The 19,799-nt window shown below is 44.5% G+C and overlaps 2 protein-coding genes across 3 annotated transcripts; both read left to right on the top strand.

Moving 5' to 3' along the window:
* Nucleotides 1–193: 193 nt before the first annotated feature.
* On the top strand, nt 194–7,490 carry LOC138788407 (estradiol 17 beta-dehydrogenase 5-like). The gene is made up of 9 exons (XM_069966250.1): nt 194–328; nt 942–1,109; nt 1,282–1,398; nt 1,522–1,599; nt 4,920–5,042; nt 5,514–5,623; nt 6,226–6,391; nt 6,873–6,955; nt 7,319–7,490. The coding sequence occupies exons 1-9, from the start codon at nt 242–244 to the stop codon at nt 7,359–7,361; spliced, it is 975 nt and encodes a 324-aa protein (XP_069822351.1). The 5' UTR covers nt 194–241; the 3' UTR covers nt 7,362–7,490.
* Nucleotides 7,491–7,563: 73 nt separating this feature from the next.
* Nucleotides 7,564–14,633, top strand: LOC138788387 (estradiol 17 beta-dehydrogenase 5-like). Of its 2 annotated transcripts, none has more exons than XM_069966203.1 (9): nt 7,564–8,361; nt 9,424–9,591; nt 9,800–9,916; nt 10,057–10,134; nt 10,639–10,761; nt 11,623–11,732; nt 11,956–12,121; nt 12,630–12,712; nt 14,345–14,633. In XM_069966203.1, the coding sequence occupies exons 1-9, from the start codon at nt 8,221–8,223 to the stop codon at nt 14,385–14,387; spliced, it is 1,029 nt and encodes a 342-aa protein (XP_069822304.1). In that variant the 5' UTR covers nt 7,564–8,220; the 3' UTR covers nt 14,388–14,633. The 2 variants fall into 2 exon arrangements, with proteins under 2 accessions (XP_069822304.1, XP_069822313.1); XM_069966212.1 differs by lacking the exon at nt 7,564–8,361 and adding an exon at nt 8,372–8,691.
* The last annotated feature ends 5,166 nt before the right edge of the window (nt 14,634–19,799 follow it).

The following is a 19,799-nucleotide window of genomic DNA, read 5'->3' as shown; positions in this document are numbered from 1 at the left end:
AGCTCTGGCCTTGAGTGTACTTTGGTTATTTAAAATTTTAAAGAACTGGAATGATATTGCAGAATATTATCTTGGCATGAGCTGGCACAGGTCTACAGTACTAATGTAGTCTGGGTGTAGAGAGAGTCCAGTTTGTTTATTGAGCTATAAAGCAGAGAAGAGGTGGAGTCGAGCTGCAAATGTTTAGCCAAAGAAGTCAACGTTCATTGTTTCAGTCGAGATCTGAGCTACAAGCAGCAATATGGTGCTGACAAAAAATTCAAGAATTACACTGAATGATGGGCACAAGATACCGGTGGTTGGACTGGGCACCTATGCCCCCCAGGAGGTGGGTAGTCAGTTGGTAACTACAAGTCTGGGGTTTCTTATTTAACCATTATTGGGTTATTCTCATCTGAGTTTGTTATCTGCTATCCATACTGTCCGGACACCCACTGATCCAGACAGCTCAGCGTACCTGCATGGCCGTCACAGCCAGCGTGCCATTCATTCATTCTCTATCAGACCATTGAATGCAGAAATTGCATCCCCGTTCTGGGGATCATTGAGGGTCCACAGATAGGGGATAACAAACCCAAAAGAGAGTACTCCTTTAAATTTGCAGCTTTGAAGACTGTTACTACTAGACCAGTATCCAATAAGTGATGATACCAATAATATTGTACAACATTTGGCTACCTGGGGTGCAGTATAAGAGATATTACAACAGGTACAGGATTAGTGGCAGTAGTAGGAACAAAACTGTGGGTGGTAGCAGTCGGTTTGCAGCTGAACGACTTTGTGAAGGTCTCGATAAGCTGCAGGTGGAGAATAAGGGAAACACATACAATCAGAGAAGACTTTGATTTGGACGGGGAATGAAATGTTATCAAATAAAAAGTTTTACACAGCCGTATTGTGTTAAGTTACCATCTACTATTATATCATATTATTGCATATAGTCTCCAAAATCTCTGGCAGAAGAGGCCGTGAAAGTAGCTCTTGAGGTTGGGTATCAACACATTGACTCTGCATTGATATACGGCAATGAAGTTGAGGTCGGCCGAGCTATCAATGCAAAGATCACGGATGGGACGGTCAAGAGAGAAGATGTGTTCTACACCGGCAAGGTAATGGCAGTGATGTATTTCTAGGCAGCTGTTAGTTGTCTTCTTCATTACTTAACAAAAGTAATAATCAGTCCTTGGTGACAACTACTAATGGCCATTACAGTGTTGGGGTTCTCAGGCATTATCCAGACTTTAACAAATTCTCTGGCAATTTTTATTTTCCTCTTTCTAGCTCTGGAGCACCTTTCAGTCCCCGGAGATGGTCCGCATCGGCCTTGAGAGGTCCTTGAAGGATCTACAGCTGGATTACATGGATCTGTTCATTATTCACAGTCCCATAGAGTTCAAGGTCTGGACATTACCCCCAACATCTTATACATTGTCAGAGGGAAGGCTGTAGGACAGGTCTCTCGTCTTTCGATCATACATTTCTTAGGTTATTTATTGATGACTTTCTCTTTTTTTTGTAAAGCCTGGTGACAATCTACGTCCAACAGATGAAAACGGAAAACTTATTTATCACAATACTGATATTCGAGACACCTGGAAGGTATGAAGACTAACCCCAACATAGTTTTAACCTAGCCTATTCTATTTAATATTCCATTAGAGACGACTGAATTTACCAATGGCCTTTACATTGGTTTATTCTTCCTCAATTAATAATGATTTTAACCCCATATGTTCATGCCAAAAGTTTAAAGCGAATCATTACCCGCCACCACCCGCCCCAAGCCAGTACCATTGTTAAGACTTCATCACACTATGTCCGGTCCAAGGTGGAAAATCAATAAGGTGGGGCCTAGAGCATCCAAGCCGAAAAAGAAGAGAGGCAGGGAGAGACGGCATGAATGCTCTAGGTCCTGCCTCATTGACACCTCGACCCCCTAACTTTTTTAGCCAGAATACCGGCCCCAGTAGAAAGGCAGACCAGACCGGACATGGTGTAACAAAGTTTAGACGACGGTACTAGTGGTTTAGTCACATAATTAATAAGGTTTAAATAAGACAAGAGTCCATCAGGTTCAACCTAGAGAAACCCTACTGTGTTGATCCAGTGGAAGGCAAAAGTCCCTATGAGGCAGATGCCAATTGCCCCATCACAGGGAGAAAATTCCTTCCCGACTCCAATGGCAATCAGAATAATCCCTGCCCTGCATCGACGTATCAACGTGGTGGCTGGTACAGATTCACTTTAATGATCATCTTATTCTTCTTTTTACACATACAAGCAGCAACCTTATACACCTTCAAGTATATAACTTAAACAGTTTCTTAATATCCGACAATATGGCCGACTGCCAGAGATGGGTCAATGTTGTTACAAAGTAGGTATGGTGGTATATGGTGTTGCCCTTTGTGAATAGGATAGATAGTGACCCACAACCCAGTGGAATGGGAGTCCTTTAAGGGTATCTTGGCCAGGCAGTAAGCCACAACATTTCGGATTCCCAGAAATGACTAAGTGTATATCCAGAAGTTGCCCCTCAGTGTGAATACCTTGATGAGTAAGTAGATCAGGCTCTCTTGGTAAGTTCATCAATAAAATAAGCTCCTTGGCTCAACAACTCCCATATGTCGCATTATATCCATTAGTTGTGGTGCCGACTCCAGTAAATCTCCTCACAGAAATCTCCTCACAGGCTGTAGTCCCCTCAGAGCAGGGCCGTCTTAACAGCATTATGGGCCCCTGGGCAGAGGTGCGAATAGGGCCCCACCCCCCGCGGCCGCCGCCATCAAAACCCCCCATCTTTGCAACCCAGTCCCTAGCCAGTACAATTACGTACAATAAAAAATACTAATTATTGTTAACATAAACTTTAATTCACAACACAGTCTTTCAGCAGCGCAAAAACAAAAAATAACCGTGCGTGCCGCACCAAACCAGGCCAGGTTGGCTTCAAAGTATCAAAGTATCCAAAAAACGCAATGGAGACAGCACTTCCAACAGCAATCTGCAGGGTTTATTGTCACACCAGTGCAACATGTCTCATATATACAGAGGGGCAACAACATGACTATTATATATGAGAACCATGTTGTTTCCCTGTATACAGAATACAGGGAAACAACATGGTTCATATATAATATAATAGTCATGTTGTTGCTCCTCTGTCTATATGAGACATGTTGTTTTGCCCTTCTCTATATATATGCCAGATAACAAGCAACAAATATTACCACCGCATACTGACTAACACCACCGCTGCTACTGACTAATCCACTGTACACAGATCACCTCATCCAGTCATATAGAGGTACCCAGCTCTACACAGGTTCTGTACACCATATACATTACAGTGCAGATACATCAAGTGACTCACATGGGACGTCTTCTCTGATCGGAGTTCTTCCCTTTTCATCTTCTTTTCCATTGGCCCTGTGCCGTTATGAGAACTTCTCCGAGCCACGAATTCACAAAATATATTAGGCTCCACACTCTGTCACCATCCTCATCTCTCTACACACTGCACATCTGTATTGGCCCCTTATAGATGGCTCCCCCTGTATTACCCCCTTATAGATGGCTCCCCCCTGTATCCCCTCCCCCTTATAGATGGCTCCCCCCTGTATCCCCTCCCCCTTACAGATGGCTCCCCCCTGTATCCCCCCCCTTTATAGATGGCTCCCCCCTGTATCCTCCCTTATAGATGGCTCCCCCGTATTCCCCCCTTATAGATGGCTCCCCCCTGTATCCCCTCCCCCTTATAGATGGCTCCCCCCTGTATCCCCCCCATATAGATGGCTCCCCCCTGTATCCCCCCTTATAGATGGCTCCCCCGTATTCCCCCCTTATAGATGGCTCCCCCCTGTATCCCCCCTATAGATGGCTCCCCCCTGTATCCCCCCTTATAGATGGCGCCCCCATATTCCCCCCTTATAGATGGCTTCCCCGTATTCCCCCCTTATAGATGGCTCCCCCGTATTCCCCCCTTATAGATGGCTCCCCCGTATTCCCCCCTTATAGATGGCTCCCCCGTATTCCCCCCTTGTAGATGGCTCCCCCCTGCACAGCAGATAAAAAAAACAAACACCCAACTCACCTACCAGCGCTCCCACATCGCTGCTTCCTCTCCTCTTCTGCCCCCGGCTGATGCGTTGCTCCCTGGGGGATTCTCCGGGAGCGCACACATCCGGAAGCTCAGTGTGCGCCCAGGCTGGGACTTCCGGTACAGGAAGCCCCAGCGACGCGCACTGAGGTTCCTGATGCGTGCGCTCCCGGAGAATCCCCCGGGGAGCAACGCATCAGATGGGGGCCGGATTTCCTCTTGCGACCGCAAGCAAGAAAGTGCTTGCGGTCGCAAGAGAAGGGGAAGGGAGGGCGCGCAGGGCCGTCTTACCCATTGGGCATGGGAGGCGGCTGCCCGGGGACCCTTGCGTCCTAGGGGGACCCTGCCCACTGTGACAGTGGGCAGGGGCCCCCTAGGACGCAAGGGCCCCCGGGCAGCCGCCTACCATGCCCAATGGGTAAGACGGCCCTGCCTCAGAGTATGTTGCTTCTACCACAGCTGCACTGGGCTAACGAGAGAATTCCTGTCACAACTGCCTCTTGAGGGGAGCTCATTAGAATAGCTCCGCCCTCTTTCTGGACTTTTCTCCTAGCTACTGTAATACACTAAGGAGGCAATTGGTGTTGCTATGGTAACTCCCTGAGAGTGGTGTCCAATGAATAACTATAATGACCCATCTCCAGCATGGCTCCTCCCTATAATACAATAAAAGATGACCAGTATATTAATAATTGCATGTCAACACAATACAGAGTCCATTCTCTTCCCAACCTCAGGGAAACTCCTGTATACTACAGGAGAACAATAAGCACTGGTGAGATCTCAATCTTTTCTTAATCTGAATTTCTTTCAACATAAGGCTATGGAGGACTGTAAAGAAGCCGGGCTGGTCAGATCTATAGGCGTCTCCAACTTCAACCACAAACAAATAGAGCTCATCTTCAACATGCCGGGACTGAGATACAAACCTGTCTGCAACCAGGTAACCCAGAATACTAACTTATATAAATGATAAGGTTATGTTACTAATAGCAAGTACACCCATAAACTAAAGGGGAGCAAATAGATCCGGAACAAATCATATTTGTTTAGAATTTTCAAAAAAAAGCAACTGTTTTTTGGGGGGGGTTTGGGTGAATTACTTAGATGTCTTCCTAGCATAGAGTGCTATAGAAAATATATAGCGGAACAGGGATGCCATGTCAATGACAGGAGTCCCTGCTTTGGTAAATTGATGCACAGAGTAAACGGTGATGTTTTACATTTCTTAGACTGGGGGCTTTGTATACTGCCCAGCTAATGTGTATGGCCATTCTGTGTACTAGACAGGAGCAGGGACCTTTGTCAGGCGTCCCTGCTCCTGTACTGGCACTGCCAAGTTTGAATGGGAGTCAGAATTGACTGAATCAGACCCTAGAGGTGATTTCATGTGACACATTTCATTTACCACTAGGTGGAGTGCCACCTTTACTTGAATCAGTCTAAGCTTCTGGAGTTCTGCAAGTCGCACAACATAGTCCTAGTGGCGTACGGGGTTCTGGGCTCTACTCGGGATCCAACTTGGTAAGAAGTTGCAGATTTACTTACTAACCAAATGTCTTAGCTTTCCCACCCTTGGTGTCATATATACTGGGTAATACCATTTTGCCTTTAGTTCACACTCATACTCTTAAAAGTAGTCCCTCCACATGTAAAAAAGTAAAGGCAGGGGGGTGCGGGAAAATAATAAACAACCTAAACTCACCTGCCCCCTTGCCTCCATTGTGCCGCTCTCGGGTCCCACTGCCCACTGGCTAAAGTCATCCTCGACTGGAAATCGGCTTTTCCAACTCCAACGTCATGGCCCGGCTGAGTGATTGCTCCTTCAGCCAGTCAGTGACTAGAGTGGTGTCCCGCCCATGTCGCTGATTGGCTGAGCGGGCAGTCACGTAGCCAGGTACGTGATATCACAGCTGGAAGAGCTACTTATCACTAGCAGCTGCCATGCAACCCAAGAGCGACGTTACGGGGAATGAGGATAGGCAAGTTTACTTTTTTATTATTCTCCTGTACCCCTCTGGCTCCCTGACTTTGTTTTGGTGGGACTTCTAAAGTCTCAGTGTTGTCTTCTAGTGTAAATCTTAGTGCATATAACATATATTAACATTGTATCTTTATTCTGTCAGGATTGACCAGAGCGCTCCCATCCTACTGGAAGACCCTGTGCTCAATGCCATTGCCAAAAAACATGGCCGAACTCCTGCCCAAGTAGCGATGAGGCACATGCTACAGAGGGGGATAGTGGTTCTCGCCAAGAGTTTTAAACCTGAGAGGATCAAGCAGAATCTTCAGGTAGGAGGCTCAGGGTCTTCAGAAGGAGGAGCACCCTTAGTGGTCAAATGAAGATCATCTTCCTTCATGTGAACTTTCTGCCTTTGCTCCTCTCCTTTCCACCTGGGCTTCCATGCCATATGTTGGTCTCTTGAGGAAAGCAACCCAACCAATTTATTACAGATCTATGTGCTCTGCAGTACAGATAAACGAGTCCTCTTTCCATTTTCTTCTCTATGTGGACGACATCATGAATAATTCAGGCAGTAACGCTCTGCAGATTTTTCGCCCCCCTGTGCTCACCTCATGATATTACTGCTGCCCTTTGGGTCACAAGCAATAATAGTGCCCACACGAATACCCACATTGCAACTCCTCGGTATCAATACACAAAGTGATCAGAGAGAAGTATTGTCTGCTATAGGTCATAACTCGGGGATCGCTTGTGATGTATGAATGGGTCTCTGAGAGTCGGTAAAGTTGACGTCTATTCCAATTTCAGGTTTTTGAATTTGAGCTGAGCGAGGAGGAAATGAAAACTCTGAATAGACTGAACCAGAACAGACGCTACGTGGATCGGACTAGGTGAGCAAAAGAACATACAGAATGGGTTCCAAATGTTACAAAAAAACTAAAGCAGTACTTCAAGTGTGTAGTATACACATATCCAACATGCATATACTGTATACATATGCCTTACATATATAACCTACATATGTATACCCTACAAAAATACATACCATATACAGATACACACATACCATACATACACATACTGTATACATATATACACACACAACCTACATACACATACTGGGTGAAATAAAGTTCTAAGGTTCTCTATGCTGCTGTCAGTAACTGGTTCTGTGATTCTAACAAGCAGATTTAAAGATCCGGTCCCCCTCCCCCTCTGTGTCACTAACTGTAACATGATTCCTGATCTTACAGATGGACAGATCACCCAAAGTTCCCGTTCCATGAAGAATATTAACTTCATCCATGTTGCTGGAGAAAAAAACACAATGATGTATAAATTTCTGTATACTTCATGTATACAGATCAGAGACAAGTTCAAATTTTGTGCAAATGCAATAAAAAAAAAAATCTGCTGAAGCTAAAAGACATAGAAGTCTATATGTATTTATATGACACAATCCCGCCTAAAAATAGATTACCTCTCTTTCCAGGTACATTATCAGACCCTGCTTTCATATGGGTGCATGGATTGTGTCCCACTGTGTGTTTTTCTTCTTCCATACACCTAGGTAAAAGTGTCTGTATACGGTGTCAGAGGTAAGACAGTAAGCTGCTATACAGTACCTTACTCCAACCACTAGGCACCTCACATTAGTCCTAACCAAGGTCTGGTTGCGGTGTCTGGGGGTGGGTATTACCACTCCTGGCCACCATGACAAGTAGCCCCAAAAAACTGGAGCTGGACCTTGCAGCATGACCTGGCAGGCTCCTCAGAGGTTGTCGTACCTCAGGTGATTAGCACATCATGTTTCTGGTCCTTATGAAGATGGACACACAGCAGTGCAGCAGCTCAGGAACAGATGGAGGGGCACCGGCCAGTAGCCAAGCCCTGGAAGATGACAATCTCTGGCTTTGGATACAGCTTCACTTCAGACGGGAACTAATGTTTCACCTCTGGCTTTGTCAAGAAGTGCTTGATAGAGCCCCATTGACCTATAAACCATATTAGTTGTGGATCTGTTCTTTTGACAAGAATGACCCTTGTCTACGCAAATATCTTGGACTCGCTGAAGTGCAGTGGAGAGAGACAGTCATTTTTGCATATTGAAAAGTCAGTGGTTTAGATTTAACCTCTGTGCTAGTCAACTCTCGAGATGGGAGTGTCTGAAGTTTACTGTGTCCTGGGTCAGCTCTATGTTCAATATTCAACGTTCTCTGCCGCAGCTAAAAGTTTAGAAAGAGAAGCGATCCCCCTCCTCACTAGGTACAGCAGCTCCGGCCCCGGGTGCTCTTTGGTTAGTTAAAAATTTTACAGAACATATTTATCGAAGTGATATTGCAGAATATTATCTTGGCATGAGCCGGCACGGGTCTACAGTACTAATGACCTATTGAAGCCCGGGGTGTAGAGAGGGTCCAGTTTGCTTAGTGAGCTGGAAAGCAGAGAAGAGGTGGAGTCGAGCTGCTGGGGCTCAGCCAAAAAAGTCAACGTTCACTGAAAAAAAAATTCAGAAGAGATCTGAGCTCCAAGCAGCGTTATGGCTCTGACAAAACATTCAAGAATTACATTGAATGATGGGCACAAGATACCGATGGTTGGACTGGGCACCTATGCCCCCCAGGAGGTGGGTAGTCACAGCTGGTAACAAGTCTGGAGTTTATTAGTTAGCCATTAATGGGGTATTCTCATCTGGGCTTGTTATCCACTATCCTATGGATACGGGATAACTGCCCGGACCCTCCCGATATTGAGAGCGGGGAGGAAATTGCCCTGCAGTGAATGGTGCGCCCTTGATCCCTGGATCAAGAACATGGATCCAGGGATTTATTCCGATTGCCATTTTGGAGTCGGGTAGGAACTTTTCTCCCTGTGATGGGGCAATTGGCATTGGTTGAACTTGATGGACTCTTTCAACCTTATTAACTACTACTAGGACTATGCATTCTCTACGAGGCCGTCCAATGATTCAGAGCATTCTATTCGGTGATTGCATTCCCGTTCTAAGAATTGGTTGCAGTCCTGGAATAGGGGATAACAAGCCCAGATGAGAGAAACCCTTTAAATCCACAGCTTTATAGACTCTTCCTACTAGACTGAGTATCTAATGAGTAATGATAGTGATAATATTGAACAACATTAATGGGCACTGAGGATAGAAGTTCAGTTGTAGTTTAAGAAGTATTACCACAGGGGCAGTAGTAGGGTGGTATTAGTAGAGTTGTGAAGGCCTAAACAAGTCACAGATGGAGGATAAAGGATACCCATACAATTAAAGAACACTTTGACCTTGACGGAACCAAATAAAATGGTTCACAAAGCTGTATTGCTATAAATTACATTATATCATTGCATATAGTTTCCCAAATCTCTGTCAGAAGAGGCCGTGAAAGTTGCCCTTGAGATCGGGTATCGGCACATCGACTCAGCGTTCATGTACGGCAATGAGGTTGAGGTCGGCCGTGCTATCAATGCGAAGATCGCGGATGGAACGGTCAAGAGAGAAGATGTGTTCTACACTGGCAAGGTAATGGCAGTGACTAGAGATCAGCGAGACTTCATCAGAACCTGAGGGTGTGGCATTTGATTACAGATGGTTAAAAAAGTTATGTTTAGGTATTTCTAGGTGGCCATCAGTTGTCCTCTTCATTATCTTGGTCTCTTACACAAGTAATAAGTAGATCTCAATTATCAGCTGTTATCCAGAAGTTTTATTTAGCTTTTCCTGTTTCTAGCTCTGGAGCACCTTTCACCCCCCGGAGTTGGTCCGTCCCGCTCTTGAGAGGTCCCTGAAGGATCTACAGCTGGATTACATGGATCTCTTCATTATCCACACTCCCTTGGAGTTCAAGGTCTGGACATTTCCCCCACATTTTGTCCAACTGATCTAAGGGGGAGACTGTTGGACGGGTCCGAATTATCTCATGATCTCCTTCCTTTTGATTCTTAATGTACTAGTTTGTATATTGATTACTTTCTCTCTTATTTTAAGCCCGGAGACGATCCATACCCAACAGATGAAAACGGAAAAATAATCTATCACAATACTGATATTCGAGACACTTGGAAGGTATGAAGATTTCCCCCAAAATTAACAGTTTTGTGAGACTCCTATATTCCACTAGAGACGTTTATATCTGTAGAAAGCAGAATAAACAGCAACCCTATACAGCTACTCGAGGTCTTTAAGTCCTTGTCGGCTGTTTGTACACATATTTTTATTGTTTCAATGCATTTATAATGAAAAATTAGCAAATTTATAAAATTCTATTGTTTTGTGTACTATATGTTTCCAAAGTGACAGACTACAAACGAACCCTTTGTAGTCTGATCCCACAGTCATATTGCTATTAACTGTATCTGTGCCCCACTTCTTACTAAGCTACAGAATGTAGCTGTAGAGTAGGGAAGGGAGTAGGACTACACAGGGTGACAACTTTTATTGAAAAGAAATGTGCTTAGTATAGTTGTCACTCATCCCTACTCCTCTTAGAGTTTTGTTCATCAGGGGAAACACCGGAAAGATCCCAATCTTTATTCTATGATTTTTTAGATTTTTTTTTTTTAACTTAAGGCTATGGAGGACTGTAAAGAAGCCGGGCTGGTCAGATCTATAGGTGTCTCCAACTTCAACCACAAACAGATAGAACTCATCCTCAACATGCCGGGACTGAGATACAAACCTGTGTGCAACCAGGTAACCTTCATAATTAAAGAAGTCCAGGCAGACCTCTTTTTTCAAAATTACTGGGGAGAGGAAGGATAAAAGAAATAACATTCTCTCCCCTCAATGGCTCCATCCCTAGTGGTCGCATACCACCGATCTGGTCCCCGGCCGCTTTGTGGTCTGAGTGGGGACCAGGGTTGTGATGTGTCAGGGGTCCCTTCTTGGCCGCTGACTGGCTGACCAGACCTGACACGAGACAACCTGGGTCCCCACTCAGACCAGGAAGCAGCCGGGGACCCTGGGACCGGATTGGCGATATATGGCCCCCACCACTGGAGCCAGGGAGGTGAGAACATGTTATTTCTTTTATCCTCCCCATCACTCATAAAAAAAAGACAGGTCTCCATGGACATCAACTTTAAGCTAAATAGCAGTTCTATCCAAAAATTTACAAAAATTGAGGGTAATTGTCCCCAAAATTAGTAAGTATCTGAATGGCAATGCAGAATTGTATACAATATAACGGGCACTAACTCTAATAAACTTCCCACTGTACCAGGATCGTCAGTGGCTACGCACAATACATGAGTAATATAAGTGCATCTAACATGCCATAGTGAATATAGGTATAGTATAGCCTAGTCAATGGAATGTTAGATATATTTACAATGCCCGAATATTTTGTCTAGTCACTGACCACCCTAGTACTGTGGGTAGTTTATCGTTGTTGTTGCTCTTTATATGGGTTTGATAACTTCCATATGTATAACCTTTATATGACATGCAATACACACCATCGGGATGGAACCACAGCTCTTGGATGACAATACCCCTTATGCATACCCTTTTATTTAGCTGTGATTTCATGTGACACACTTTATTTACCACTAGGTTGAGTGTCATCTCTACCTGAACCAATCGAAGCTGTTGGAGTTCTGCAAGTCACACAACATAGTCCTGGTGGCGTACGGGGTGCTAGGCACTACCCGGGATCGGAACTGGTAAGAAGTGACATGTTTTGAAGGAGAATTCTCTCCCAACTGGACAAAGTTGCAGATTTACTTACTGATCGAATGTCTTAGCTCTCTTCCACCAATCCTAGGCAATGCCATGTTGACTTTGGTTCAGACTCGTACTCTTAAAGTTACAGTGTTGTCTTTTAATCGTCAAGAGTAAATCTTGGTGCACATAACATTTATCTACATTGTGTCTTCATTCCTGCAGGGTTGACCAGAGTTCTCCGATCCTACTGGAAGACCCTGTGCTCAATGACATTGCCAAAAAACATGGCCGAACTCCTGCCCAAGTAGCGATGAGACACTTGTTACAGAGGGGGATAGTGGTTCTTGCCAAGAGTTTTAAGGCGGAGAGGATCAAGCAGAATCTTCAGGTAGGAGACTCGAGGTCTTGAAATGAAGGCACACATTAGTGGTTTGATGAAGATCATTTCATAGCAACATCTTAAGTCCAAACCGTGTGAACTTTTTCCACCTTTTCTCTTCTCCTTTGCTCCTGGGGTTTATTATTATTCCTCCATCTATCCACTTTCTCTTGCATTTATTTAAAGCTGTCCCGTCTGTTCCTCCTTGCCTAAGCATTGTTGGTTTCTTGCATGCCTGAGTGAAGATGTTCTTCCTCACAGTCCATCAGGGTGCTGCCACCCAAAACCCTGATCTGTATTGGCTTGGGAAAGAAAGTAAACTATGCACATAGATTTTCTTAAAAATATCCAACTATTGTGTGTTTCCGGTCTCCTATGTAGATCTACTGTTTGTGATCTATGCTATGCGTGAGTTATCGAATAGAGAAAAGTATCATTTACTATAGGTTTTTCATGTATAAATGGGTCTTTAGGAATTGGAAAAGTTGATGTCTATCTTTGGTTATTATAATTTCAGGTTTTTGAATTTGAGCTGAGTGAGGAGGAAATAAAAACTCTGAATGGACGGAACCAGAACAGGCGCTTCATGGATGTCTCTAGGTACCAAAAATACAATATTTTTACATTTTCCCAAACTACATAAGAATACCCAACATACACATGCTGTATACATATACCTACATACACATACTGTATACATGTAAACACCTAAACATACACTACATACACATATTGGGGGAGTTTTATCAAACATGGTATAAAGTGAAACTGGCTCAGTTGCCCCTAGCAACCAATCAGATTCCACCAGTCTGTAAGGAATGACTTTACACCATGTTTGATAAATCTCCCCCACTGTATACATATATACACATACACTACATACTGTATACATACACTCACCGGCCACTTTATTAGGTACACCATGCTAGTAACGGGTTGGACCCCCTTTTGCCTTCAGAACTGCCTCAATTCTTGGTGGCATAGATACAACAAGGTGCTGGAAGCTTCCTCAGAGATTTTGGTCCAGATTGACATGATGGCATCACACAGTTGCCGCAGATTTGTCGGCTGCACATCCATGATGCGAATCTCCCACCACATCCCAAAGATGCTCTATTGGATTGAGATCTGGTGACTGTGGAGGCCATTGGAGTACAGTGAACTCATTGTCATGTTCAAGAAACCAGTCTGAGATGATTCTAGCTTTATGACATGGCGCATTATCCTGCTGAAAGTAGCCATCAGATGTTGGGTCCATTGTGGTCATAAAGGGATGGACATGGTCAGCAACAATACTCAGGTAGGCTGTGGCGTTGCAACAATGCTCAATTGGTACCAAGGGGCCCAAAGACGACCAAGAAAATATTCCCCACACCATGACACCACCACCACCAGCCTGAACCGTTGATACAAGGCAGGATGGATCCATGCTTTCATGTTGTTGACGCCAAATTCTGACCCTACCATCCGAATGTCGCAGCAGAAATCGAGACTCATCAGACCAGGCAACGTTTTTCCAATTTTCTACTGTCCAATTTCGATGAGCTTGTGCAAATTGTAGCCTCAGTTTCCTGTTCTTAGCTGAAAGGAGTGGCACCCGGTGTGGTCTTCTGCTGCCGTAGCCCATCTGCCTCAGAGTTGGCCGTACTGTGCGTTCAGAGATGCTCTTCTGCCTACCTTGGGTGTAACGGTTGGCTATTTGAGTCACTGTTGCCTTTCTATCAGCTCGAACCAGTCTGCCCATTCTCCTCTGACCTCTGGCATCAACAAGGCATTTCCGCCCACAGAACTGCCGCTCACTGGATGTTTTTTCTTTTTCGGACCATTCTCTGTAAACCCTAGAGATGGTTGTGCGTGAAAATCCCAGTAGATCAGCAGTTTCAGAAATACTCAGACCAGCCCTTCTGGCACCAACAACCATGCCACGTTCAAAAGGACTCAAATCACCTTTCTTCCCCATACTGATGCTCGGTTTGAACTGCAGGAGATTGTCTTGACCATGTCTACATGCCTAAATGCACTGAGTTGCCGCCATGTGATTGGCTGATTAGAAATTACCTAAGGTGTACCTAATAAAGTGGCCGGTGAGTGTATATACACTGCTGTCAGTAAGCGGTTCTGTGATTCAGTAGTGATTATATAACAACCACACGCAGAGATCAGGCCCCCACCCCCACCCATCCCGCTGTCATATTTCACCAACTTTAACACCCATTTATCCTGATTTTGCAGATGGACGGATCACCCAAAGTTTCCATACCATGAAGAATATTAAATTCATCCATGTTGCTGGACAAAATCCACAATGATGGTCTCTGATCTGTAAACAGATGCAGCCTGTATTAATCACAGTGACGAGTTTAACTCAATGTTCTAAATGACTTATCATACCTCTCTGACACGATTGTTGCGTTAGAGATCATCTTAACCATTGCTACATCCATACATGAAGTACAGTATATAGAAGTTTACAAAAGTAGATTTTTTTTGCAAATGCAATAAAAATTGGCTGAAATTAAAATACATAGGTGTTTGTGTGTATATATAACACCATCCCACCTAAAAGTAGCCTTGACATTTCGGCCACACAGAGTAGATTTTCTGCCCCTCCGGCCTTAATTGATAGATCTTTCCCTATCGCCAAACAGGGAGCTGGTGGGGAGGGAAGAAGCTGCCCCAAAGATTTGTGGTTCAGGCAGTATGAAAGTGATGATACGATTCCTTTAAGGTATCCTCATCACCTCCATCCTGTCCCACTGTGTCCTCATCAACTCCATCCTGTACCACTGTGTCATCATCACCTCCATTGTGTCCCCCTGTGTCCTCATCACCTCCATTATGTCCTCCTGTGTCCTCATCACCTCCATCATGTCCTCCTGTGTCCTCATCACCTCCATCGTGTCCTCCTATGTCCTCATCACCTCCATCAATGTCTTGAGTCTTTTCCCTCCCTGTCAGCAAAAGAGCTTTCTGCTTAAGTATCTAGGCCGGACTGAAAGCCACTACATATGGTTCCTACTATTGCCCAGGGGTCCTTGTACATCTTACCTCCTAAACTCAGAGAGATGCGATACAAAGGCCTATGTTAACTTTGCGGCCAAACATACTGAAGTCATGAATTCCTGAAATAAGGATTCCCACTGTCTGTAGAGGTGCAGGCCCTTTCCTGGTGCCTGACAAACCTGGCTATATAACATGTGTCAGCTAAGCTCTGTCTCTGTAGACCTTTTATGTGGAGCATATTGGCATACTTCAACTACTTTCTATCAGGTTCTAGAAAGAGCCGGAAACTTCTACTCTACCTAATGAACTAAATACTGCAGGTGTCACTGTTGCCTAACAGTTTAGTGTAGTGTGTAGTGAGGCATATAACCCATTCTCTGCCTGCCAGTTACACTGGTACAGAGACATTATGGCTGATAAGTTAGTTTATTTAAAGGTCCTCCTTGCCACAGGGGGCATTAAGGCTCAAGTATCAATGGGAGCCCACCAAGAAGTATGTATCTGTCAGTAAACTGGAGCCTGGTTCCATACACTTCTACCACATACCATACACCAGGCATACTTCCACCTAGTGTGTTGGATCTATAAGGCTTTGTACCTTTTGTGATGTGAAACCACTGCTGTCCTGTATATCATAATGACGTCTTACATAGTTTTAAAAAAAAAAATTGATATACACTATAGTCACAGTGACACCCCTATCCAGGTTTCTACTCACCTCTTAATAAAACATATTAGGTTGGTTTGACAGCTTCTATCCTTATTAAATCCCTGCTGGTTATCACTTACAATACTATTACCCCCAAAATATCCCTGGATGTAGTCCACGCCTGGGATTCTTCTTAAATAAAAGAGTAGTAACTACCACTAGGTATTGACCCCAGTAAGACAAATAGTTGGAAGCTGACGTATCCTACTGTTCACACGGCTCTTCTGGGAAGTCCTGGAAAGTCTGCTACGCCCAGTTGTAAAGTCCTCGGTGAACTGGTTAAGGCAGAAAATGGTCAGATTCCACATCTAAATCTGAGTATGAGTACTCTACCTTCTTCAACTTTTTCTTTTACTCAACACTTGGACAAGGCCGCCAAGACGCATCTCTACTATCTTCTCTGTGTTTCCTACGCTAACTACCTCTTGCCTGCACTCCAAGTTACAACTGTTGTATTGCACTGAAGTTTTTCCAGTAAAGAAGGTTATCCTGGTTAAGCTATTGGACTCTGGCTATTACACTTGGGTTATTCTCTACCTAAAGCGCAGTACCCGTGTGTCCAGGGGTAAGTTCCATCACCACTCCTGGCCACCAAGACAAGAGCACAAGTGACCCAACACCCATGCAGCAGCCACAACACCGCATAGCTACCCCGGCATATGGCACCGCAACCCCAATCCATGGTCTTATTTGGGTAGTTAAAATCTTTCATTATCCCTATTAATATTCACTCTACTGGTGTATACAGTTGACCATCAATTACGTCTGTAATGGTGGGAAGTAGAATACACCAAAAATATATATTTTTCCAGTGTTTACCTCCTTTTTTAGTTGTATCCACAAGGAATCTCTCACTATTAAATTTTTAGTATTGTGGGGAAGGGATGGATTTATGGGGAGGGTCCTGCAGACATATTACTCGATGTAAACACAGCTGCTAATAAGCTCCTTATATCAGACAACATGAACCAAGCTTTCCTTCTATGAGCTATGTGACCCCATCAGACACTGACACCTTCACCGCCACCTTCACGCTGCATTAAATGTATTTGCTGGTTCTATAAAGATATTGTTAATGCTATTGTTAATGCCAACCGACCAGTCTGAATTAATTATACAAATTCATGGACGCAAATGGTATGTATGGCAATGGTCTGAGATGGATACCAGAATCCGGGATCATCCAGTTTGCCTCCTGCTATCAAGCAATTCATATGATTTGTGTTAAAATACTCAATGTGTATTGTACTTACTTTTGGGTTAGATGGATATTACCCTCTTCTCATATGTGCTTTATCCAAGAGTACACAAAAAATAAATAATAATAGTCCTCATCCCAGAGTGCCAGTGGCTGTGAGATCCATATTGTCTACTAGATAACAAAGGTTAGCTGAATTTGCTACCGAGAGTTACCTGCACCCCATAGTTGGGCATCGCAGAGCATCAAATTCTCCCAAAAAAACCACCAGGAGCCAACAGGTGTGAATCATGACAACCCCCTTAGAGCAAGAGAGCAATGGGACTTTGGATACAAAATCTAGAAGACGGTCATGGACCCCTACAACTCTACAATCGTACTAGCCTAATGTCAGGGTGTTACTGTACTTTGGGACCATGTAAAGAAGGAGAGGCTGCCTTTATTGAAAGTATCCAGAGAATTTCAGAAATGTAGGTCCTGGTACATATAGAAATAGAAAATCATAATTGGCTAATGTTGCCCTGAGATGCCCCCACACCCACTGTCTTTTCTTAATACTTATGCCATGGCCCGGGGTGCTGGGAGGTGGTGGTACAGCAAGGTGGGCTTGGGTTCCCTTGGGCACTTGGCCAGGAGAGGTGTTAGAACCTACCCCTGGACACATGGGCAGTGTGCTTGAAAATGGGGTAGCCCAAGTGTAGGTGTAGGTGCAGCAACACAAAAATAGGAGTCCAGCACCTAAACACTGACTTTTTAATTGGAATAACTTCAGTGCAATACAGAGCAAAAACAACAATGGTGACAACTTCAGAAGTGAGGTGGAGAATAGGTGAGGAAGAAGTAGTAGCTTAGAGAAGGTATAGGGATCGTCTTGGGGCGTTGTCCAAGTAGATACTGTACTCTGCCGGGATAGTGTTTAGTAGTTTCAGAAGACGTTGAAAAATGCTCATACTCACGATTACATATATATCTGTCCTCCGTTTGTCCTAACCAGATGATCGAGTGCTAGGTTGGGTAGTACGAGCTTCAGGTCTTTACCCTCAAAGACTTCCCAGAGTAGCCGTACGTAGTGAATAAGATACTTCAGCTTGTTGCTCTTTGTCTTACCGGGAATTCCTTGTTGCGGTAACTGTCCTGTGTAGGAGAAGGATCCCTGGTGTGGATAAGGAGGAACCCAGAGGACGGTTACCCTTACTGACAAAAAACCTCCGCACCAGGGACTAACCTCCCTTTTACAGGATACCTAATACTTTGCTCTGATTGGTGGGGCTGTTTAAAGAGTGAGGCTGAAAAGTGAGGGAAAACACCTGCACCTGTGATAAGACAATAGAGGAACACATGACCATAAATCTTTTAACCCATTTCTCTCCTTCAGCTGTGCTCAATAAGAAAAGACATATACATACAAGATGAAGAGTGACACCTAGTGGAAAACACAAATAAGCACCTTCATCCCCTTTGTGACAGAACCACTTTACCCAGGTGAGTATATAGCTTAGTGGACCACTTGTACCAGGACACTACATTTCAAGGATAATGCGTATAGTCTCCTAGTCTATTTTACGGCGTATAAGGCGACTGGACGTATAAGACAACCCCTGACTTTCAAGAAGATTGTCAGGGGTTCGCCTTATACGCCAGAAAATGTTAACCCCTGCCTGAAGCTAGATTTAAAAAAACAGTTAACTCACCTGGGACCTGTTCCCGGCCTCCATGCGCCTCCTGTCCCGTTCCTGGCGCAGGCAGCGTGACGTACACTGACTGCGTCGGGGATCCCCGAAGCTCTCCCGAGCAGCTTATCGGAAAAGCTCAGAGATGCTCGGCTGCCAGGAGAGCTTCGGAAGAATGACAAAGGCTTCGGGTACTTCCAGAGCCTCTGTCATTCTTCCAAAGCTCTCCTGGCAGCCGAGCGTCTGCAAGCTTCTCCGATGAGATGCTCGGCTGCTCCGGAGAGCTTCGGGGATCACCGGCGCAGTCAGTGTACGCCACACTACCTGCGCCAGGAACGGGACAGGATGTGCATGGAGGCCGGGAACAGACCCCAGGTGAGTTCACACTTTTTTTTTTTTATAGTGGTCGTCCCATACGGTGGGGATGCGGCCATTTTTTAACTGCCCCACCGTATAGGACGACCGACTTCGAAGAAGATTTCTCGGGGTTAAAAAGTCATCTTATACGCCGGAAAACACAATACTGTTCATCAGAAACCTGTAGGTGAACTATACCTGGTAAGTCCAAGAGATGTCAGAACTATTCAAAAGTTCCATGTCCTAATGGTTAGGAAACAAACGATAAACTAGAATGACAGCAAGAGGTCAAAGAAGGTACTTGCACAAATTCGGCCTACAAGCCCCATGTCCAGATACAGGGGTTCTATTAACCTCATGCCACCAATCTCAAAACTTATCATGGTGCAGAGTAAAACAGTGGGGTCTATCCTCTTCATCGGCAGATAGCTGTCTCTTAACAGTTGGCTGTTTATAAAGTTATAAGTTATTATGTTTTACTTTTAAGCTCCAGAGTCATATAAGAGGTGCTGAGCTGCAGCATGCACACCTCCTCCCTCCACCACCACTGCTTGACAACATGATTGAAGGGTATTTTAATCAATAACGTTTTGCCCTTAAACCTGGTATGCCTTCTTTTTTTTTTTTCCTTATATTTTGGATAAGTAGTGGAAACCATCTCATAGATAACGTCCATTATTAAGCCTCGGCTTCGGGTAAGCCTGTAAAATGGCTAATGCTCATCCGCATTATTACCCCAGTACTTACCAG

This window comes from Dendropsophus ebraccatus, chromosome 1, assembly GCF_027789765.1.
Source record: "Dendropsophus ebraccatus isolate aDenEbr1 chromosome 1, aDenEbr1.pat, whole genome shotgun sequence".
Classification (NCBI taxonomy): domain Eukaryota; kingdom Metazoa; phylum Chordata; class Amphibia; order Anura; family Hylidae; genus Dendropsophus; species Dendropsophus ebraccatus.
This window is presented reverse-complemented; position numbering and strand designations above follow the sequence as displayed.